Source organism: Oryza glaberrima, chromosome 5 (genome assembly GCF_000147395.1).
Source record: "Oryza glaberrima chromosome 5, OglaRS2, whole genome shotgun sequence".
Lineage (NCBI taxonomy): Eukaryota > Viridiplantae > Streptophyta > Magnoliopsida > Poales > Poaceae > Oryza > Oryza glaberrima.
In genome coordinates, this window is record NC_068330.1 from 9726243 (window position 1) to 9734396 (window position 8154).

The 8154-nt window shown below is 39.4% G+C and overlaps 1 protein-coding gene across 1 annotated transcript; it reads right to left on the reverse strand.

The window, feature by feature from the left end:
- Positions 1-1430: 1430 nt before the first annotated feature.
- LOC127774330 (acyl transferase 5) lies at positions 1431-6878 on the reverse strand. Its single transcript, XM_052300555.1, has 2 exons — positions 6323-6878; positions 1431-2394 (listed from the first exon to the last, which is right to left on the reverse strand). The coding sequence occupies exons 1-2, from the start codon at positions 6779-6781 to the stop codon at positions 1555-1557; spliced, it is 1299 nt and encodes a 432-aa protein (XP_052156515.1). The 5' UTR covers positions 6782-6878; the 3' UTR covers positions 1431-1554.
- Positions 6879-8154: the final 1276 nt, after the last annotated feature.

Consider the following 8154-nt stretch of genomic DNA (forward strand, 5'->3'; position numbering starts at 1 on the left):
TTTGCAACTAAAATACATGCTAATTTCAAAATGTGTACCTAAAAGTTGATTAAGACTTTCCTTGATGTAGTATGGTTGTTATAATCATGCTTTTAGATAATTTCATGTTGCATGCTTATATATTCTTGTAATGTGGAAATGGTTGGGAAAAGGTGATAAATACTCAGGGTTTGAGTGATTCTTGATGTGCATGTAGAGACATGCGTGGCACTCCGCATCCTAAAACCTTTTGCAATATCCAAAAGCATAATAAAACAAATTGATTTCAATAGACTGGCATGGTTTGAATTTGGGTGGCTCAATGAAAAGGTTAGCACCGACCCTAGTCAACTAAGGACTGAGTAAAGAAGGGAGGCAAAAAAACACATAGGGTGTGTTTGGATAATGTATTACGAGAGGTGGGATTGGGAAATGGAAATGAATGGAGGGATAGGATGAAATGGAGCGAGAAGAATTGATGGCTAGGATTGAAATTTACCTTTTGAGGGGTGGGAAATCATATCCCAAACCCATTATCCAAACATGGCCATAGAGTACAACCAGATCAGTCAAATGGGTATAGACCTAAAGTTAGGTGACCCGAGTTGGGTGACACCCCGGTCATGGTTGTGTCAAAATGTTGTGGTGATTAATGACATCAAACCAAACATGCACCCTAAGTGTTGTGACCAAAGAAGACATGCTAGGGACCAAGGTTCCCCAGTTGCAACCTATGCAGTAGAGACGGACCATAGCCTGCTATCCTATATATAAGTTTTGGTATTTGGTATCCAATAGGACAACCATTGTAATATTAAGGTATTGCAAGACCTTCATAACGCTACAGACAATGTCGTATACAGTTATGTCATGTCTGTACCATTTACTGATACAGAGAATTGTATTGTAAACACATCTCATATTTCCACATTCAAAACCAGGGCCGACAGCATATATCACTTCTCTATATTAGGCTACTCAATTTGCACAGATTGAAAACAAATCTGGAACAACAAGTATCAATCCAATAGCCTAAGGTAATTCTAATGATGTGGCTTTGCACGAGAGTTGAGAGAATTAGTAGTAGTTGTTGTTAGGGCGGATCAACTATTTAGATATATGCAGGATATTATGCAACTACAATGATTATATAATAGGATAGTTCCTCAAACTAGCTGATTTCAAGTTGAATTTAGAATTTTTGAAGAGCTCGGCATGTAAACTATACATTTTTAATATGCAAAATTACCAATATCAGACATCATGAATGAATGTGAAAGCATTTTAACTAGTATGATCAATTTGCGGCCTAACACCAATGGGCATGAAATATACTTTATCAAAGATATAAGGACCTATGTATTCCACATATTACTTTAGTACGTAATATCAAATAATTAATGGTGCACTTCACAAGCTAAACTTCTTATAACTTAATTAACACACGTATATATAATTGTCCAGGTCATATATCATGTATTTAACACAATACAACAAGCATGGTATTGATTGGACCCTGCAAATACTACTCATAAATAGCAAATTTATTCCAACCTACTACACATATAATATATATTATATGAAGGCCTTCATCTCATCTTGGAACTCCTTGATACACTTGTCCTCCACACACTGTGTCATAATCCGGGTCCCTTTCTTTGGCATTGGTGGAGCACCAAGCACTACGACTGCCATGTAGTCTGCATAAGTGAATGGTATGATGTGATTAGGTGTACCCCACCCATAGTCTACCTCGAAGAATCCTAACCTCGTCCAATCAGACACAAAAAGCACATTGTGTTCAAATGTCAATGCGTAGGGATCAACTTTCACATCCCCTGAAGCCCACTTTGCAAACTCCATGGGGAGCCTCGCCTTTCCATCCCGAATTATCTTGATCACATCAAGCAACTCTTTGGTGGCAACATCCTCAGCTATTGCTGTCACAGTCACTGGATAAAAGCAGTTGCCATAGTAGCCCCCATCTTTTGGGAGAACCTGCGTGAGCAGGTGACGCGTGTTTGCAAAGAAACACACATGGACCTGGATCTCCGGTTTGTACCCGACGGCCCGTGTCCTGGCCTGCCAAACCTTAGCAGTAGCAACATCAAAGGTGGAACAATACTGGCCAAAGGTCTGGAAGTACTCAGCCTTCACGTGAGCTATACGGTCAGAGGTGACATCTGTGGAGAAATGCTGAAAACCAAAGGACTGGAACGATGGTGGTGGCCCAGGAGGGAGCTTAGGTGGGTTCGGTATCAGCGAGCGATCCCACACGGGAGCCACCCTGAGCTTGTCCATGCCACGGGCCAATTCAGCTACTGCAGTGATGAATTGTGCTGCTCCAAGTCCATCAGCAAGGGTGTGGACTGCCACAAGGCCCAAGATAAATCCTCCACAAGTGAATTCAGTCACCTGGTATATATATTGTTAACATTAATTAGCTCGACTTCAGACATTAGTCATGTAAGGTACCGTAAAAGTTCATAATAAGGTAAAATTTGGAAATAAATTTTATATAGTATAACAAACAAATTAAATATTAGGATGATGAGGCTACAGAAAAGTGATACATCCATCCCAAAATAAACTAACATATGATATATGATGGAAAATTACCTATTACATTAATCTAGATAGGTAGGTTGGTTTATTTTAGTACGGAGGAAATAATCAACAAGCATGCTTGAAGACGTTGAACAACTCTCAACACGTTGGACGCGACATGGATTAGATAGATATGCATTTGTTGTGTGGAACGAATTTGATTAAGGGAGCTAGCTAGAACAGTCACAACTAGAACACTAGCTACCTAAAGCGATGTGTTGTGGAAGACTGGTCTTCCAGTGGTTGGAAATTAATTAATTAACATGCGGCGTTGGCTCGTACTCCGTATTTAGTTTCTCCACCCCACTGTCATGACAAGTACACATGCACTTTGGAATAATTTTCTCAATCCAAAGATTTTGTCTAATACGTCATATATATGTGTGTGGATAGTTAGCTTGAAATTTATCATAGTTTATTAGGTCCATGATTTTAGCTCAACCACCTTTTTTTTCCCTGGGTCTTGTTGCTATCATGAATACATGGAGGGATTAGAAAACATCCAATCTCAAGAAACAATTAATTTAAATCATGTTCTAGTTGACTAAAGCACCTCAATCCTGACTCCTGCTCAATGTCATGCGGTCATGCCAGTATGCCACAGCCCATCCGTTAATTAAGAGATATGATTAATGCAAGTTCGTATACTATATATACCGAGTTAAAGCAACAAATCATTGAAGACAGACAAATTCTTGACCGGGCCGGGGTAACAATTATTGGATACGAATTAATTTTACACCCAAAGTAGAATGAAAATCTTGCCAATCCAATAATAAAACACACCCTCACGCAGCGTATGCACGACGACATACATAGAGCTTTCAACTCTCTATTGCCTTTTTAATTTATAGTCAGAGCGAAAAAACAAGAATGAATATTTTGTTATCTTGACGACGTGAGGATTGATCCTTCTGAAAACACACGCACAACCACGATAATTTAGGGCTCGGGTCTGAAAAATCGATCGACACTTAAAGTCACTTTCACGTGCATTTGGTTTGAAAAATCTACTGACTATTCTGCAAAATTAAGGTGGAAAATATTTAACTAGTTAATTCGTGGACCTTTTCACCGTTCATGATAGCCTCCTATGGAAGACAAAATTTGTAGCTATGTCAAACGTCTAGATTACTCTGACCAGTTTTTTTTCCCTCAGAGATGCAAGTGGCATTCCATGCCAAAGAAAACCATGGCATATGCACTACAATGCTTAGAAGGGGCCTCCACAATTACTTAATTGAACTTGAGGATAAAGATGTATGATTAGACAATAGCAATGACTTCGATCATGCGCTGAATCTCCGGAAAAATATATATCGTCAGTCACACGTACAACCGCGAAGATTCCTATTGAGTTTACCTACCGAGATCAGCGATGGTTTTGTTCTATCTTCACAGTTCTTCACACAAAAAACAAAGTGTGCATCCTGTTGTTGACTGCGCGGTAGTATTCTTCCTTTATCTAAAACCGATGCACCCCAAATGCATTTTGTCCTGACGGATTTGGTTGTTAGTGACGGCCGGGCATATGAGCACTGACAAGAAATGAAAATTTTCCTGGCGTATTCTATCCGTCAAGAAAAAGAATGGTTTTGAGGTAGATATATATATGTCTGTTGAAAAACGCAAACCGAGCTTCTATATAAGCATCTGTCCTTTTTAAGATGATGTTTATCGACATCAAGGTATATGCAGCCTTCAATATTCTTTTTTTTTTTATTATTATTATTATTATTATTATTATTATTATTATTATTATTATTATTATTATTATTACATTCATATCTTCTGAAAATAATTTAAAACATATAATTATTTAAACATTTTTATGATAAATTTACTAATGCATTTTCACATATCACGTCTTAATAATCTTTTTAATTTGTAGTGAGTTAACACTTCTACTTTTGGCTAGCTTTAAATTATACATTCAATATACTGTATCATTTATTTAATTAAGCACAGAAGGAGAGATGTTCTTTTTAATTGCCTGATTTTTGTTAGATGTGCAATGGTGTCCATATATTTCAATAAGTTTCAAGGTTGGCATAAAGCCTGTAATTATATATATGGATAATAGTTTAGATGAGTGTGCTGTGACAACTGACAAGCTCCCGCCAACTAACAACGTGCATGTCACGTCATCACCCAAGAAATATTCAACGTAACTGCCAAAGAGGCAAAGATCATGTGTATAAAAGTTAACACTACAATAAAAACATCATGCAGAGGCAATTTTTAAAACGCCTTTAAAATCAGGAGTTCTAAAATGGATTGACACATTTTAAGGCACTTTAAATATTACCTAGAACACTTTTAGTTATAGACACTTTTAGCACAATTTATTAAATTTATATTGTAGAGGTACTTTTTTTTCACTTTAAAAATTGCCTGATATGTAAAGGTATTTTCTTGAGACATTTTAATCTTTATATCTCTACAGAGGCACTTAATCTAAGGTAATTAACTAGATAAAAGTAACAAGGGGCATATATGTATATGACATGAGGTTGAGATGGTTAGACCATTTTAGGGTTTAGGGTTAGACCATTCAAGTTGAAAATTATATATCCAAGTGATCTAGAGTTCAAGGATTGGCAATTGCAAGGGAAGTGATAGTTTTTTTTTTCTTTTTTAGTTCGTTTGCTATGGTTGTGGTAGATTTTTAATGCCTCTAATGCCTATACTATCTTATAGACATAAAAAAGTACCTCTATGAGCATATACTCTCTTACAGAGATAAAAAAAAAAGGTGCCTCTATTAAGGCATAGAGACATTTTGTAAAGTGTCTCTTCATTTACAGAGACAATTCACTATAAGGCATTTTTAAAAATGCCTATAGAGTATTCAAGAGACATTTAAAAAGTGGCTCTATAGTATTAGAAAAATGTCTCTACAAGACATTTTTGTTGTAGTATAAAGTTAATTAATGCACTATCCCTTACTGTTATGTGTTGTGCAACAAACACATTAGTAGGTTCAGCTGTTCTGGATATACCTTCAATTCATTAATTGGTTGTTATATATTCTTATTAAGATCATAATATTTTATTTCATATTTGTAAGGATCCACGTCAAGTATATTTTTTCAATTTCAAGTTAAATATCTTAGTTTCACCCAAAATTTTGCTAGAAATTAAACGACATTGCTACTTTGTAGTTTTAGCTATGAAGTGCAACTATGAATTGTTAGAAAAATAACTCATGTTTATTTTTCATGATAAGAATGCATCACTAGATTAAATTTGTGTATTTCATACATTCATTTATATTTCCCATAAATCTTTAATTACAACTGTAGATGGAAAACTAATGATGTAATTATGTAGACTCACAAAACACTACCGTAACTAAAACTAACAGGGAGGAATAGTATAGGTTATTAAATCCACATTGAATATAATATTAGATAATACTTTGGACACAGTATAGTGGTAGAGAATCTAACAGTTTGACCACATGCAAGTAGAAAAACAGTATGCATAAACCATCAAAAAGTTTCCATCAAGTTTTATTTATCACAGTGAAAGTATCACGTACTATAATTAACACATGACGAGAAAATCATGATGCGTACGTTTGTGCAAGAATGAAAACTGTAAATACATAAACCGAGTATTTCCAATCATTAGCTACTAGCTTAAACTTTTCTTTTTTCAGCAATATATAGTTGAAAATTTGTTTGAAGGCAACGTTTTCAGGTTAATCAAGAAGAGAATGACATGTGTATACCTGCATCATGACTGGAATACTGGTAGGGTCGACGCCGTCCTCGGGGGCAGGCAGCAGCTCCTCCTCGGAGATCATGAGCGGGTACTCGAGGCCGTTCACGTCGTCGAGGCTGCAGTCCGCGGCTGCCTCCACGAACCACGCGCCCTCGCCGGTGCACGCGACGCAGGCGTCGCCGGCCAGCAGGGAGCCGACGAATCGGCCGGCGAACGCCGGGTAGTCCGCCAGCGCCCGGGCGAGCGCCGCGCGGATCACGGCGGCCGGCCTCCTGCTATCACCGTCGACGACGGGCCCGCTGTTCTTGTGGCGGCGGAACACGTGCAGGGACCGCACGTTGTGGCGCAGCCCGGGCACGCGGTCGATGGACGACAGCTCGAGCGTCGTCGTGATCTCGGCCGGCGGCGCCGGAGGAGACGGCCCGACGAAGTTCCGGGACTTCCTCATCACGGTGACAGCGACCATGGCGACTACGTGCGGTGAGAGAGGTGCAAAGTGTACGTCCGTGTCTGTGTTGTGTGCGCGGGTGTAGGTGCGCACCAGTTTGGGCGTTGTGCGTGTGTGTGTGGCTTTGAGCGCACAAGTGAAGGGTATTTATAAAAGGGGAAGAGACCAACATTGTCGAAATCTCGATTCGACATTAAGCTAGCTATTTGATTATTATACAATTCTATATCACTGGTGGAGAACCCATCTTTACTCCTGATTTACAACCCCTTTAGCCCTGTATTACAAACCGAAATACAAATCTAGGACTAAAGATGTCTCGGTTGAAATAACTAGGACTAAAGATCACCAACCGGGACTAAGTCTTTAGTACCGGTTGGTGTTAATAACCGGGACTAAGTTTTTTTTTCGTTTTTTTTTTGCTATTTTACATATCTCGCGCCCGATATCCCAGCAACGAAATATCATATCCCAACATCCCAATCATCCACAACAACATAATCATCTCAAATCATACACAACAGCATAATTCCAAATCATCCACAACAACATAATCATCTCAAATCATCCACAACAACATAATCATTCTCAAATCACATGTCAAATAAACAAATTATCCTCAACAAACAATCATTCACAAATTAAGAGGGAAAAAAGAAAAAAAATCCCCACGGCCGCCCTCCGCGCCGGCCGCTCCTCGTGCGACAGCCCGGCAGGCCGCCGCCGTCTTCCGCCACCAGGCGCGGCCCCCTCCGCGCCGGCTGCTGCCAGCGACATAGAGGGAGAGGGGAAGGGAAGGAGGAGAAGCAGGGAGAGGGGAAGGGGAGAGAAGGATGGAGAGGGGAAGAGAAGGACGGAGGAGGGAGGATGAGGAGAGGAGGAGGCGCGCGGCTTGGGGTAACCGCGATTTTTTTAATCTTGGTCCCGAACAACCGGGACTAGATATGGAATACCAACCGGGACTAAAAATAATCGAGTACCATATGTTTGTGAATTGGAACTAAAAATGATCTTTACAAGTCCCGTGGTAGTTTTAAACCGGGACAAAAAAGAGAAATTGGGACAAATGTGGTTTTTGGCCAACCCAGCAAAAATCAGTTCTCCAGTAGTGTATCTCTTATGCTATTATAAAAATTAAAAATGTTTCCGCTGGAATTTTGATATATCATTCGTGTTTGGGTTGGTTTTCTAATTTTTACATTATCGATATGTGAGTTGGTTTTCTAATCCGTCAAATCCTTGGTATACCGAGCATCACCATCACGTCAGCCGCAGTCCACTTCACACATGCATGCAGCTTTTTTTGTCCAAGATGCACGCGCCCAAGTCATTTTTCATGTGCCCCTTCCGCGCACCACGATTGGGCCGTGACGCCCTCGCGTGCAATTTGT

Coding starts and splice junctions, on each gene's coding strand:
- LOC127774330 (XM_052300555.1), bottom strand. CDS start 6,781: ATGGTCGCTGTCACCGTGATGAGGAAGTCCCGGAACTTCGTCGGGCCG. Junction 2,395..6,322: donor GTATTCCAGTCATGATGCAG/GTATACACATGT, acceptor TATATATACCAG/GTGACTGAATTCACTTGTGG.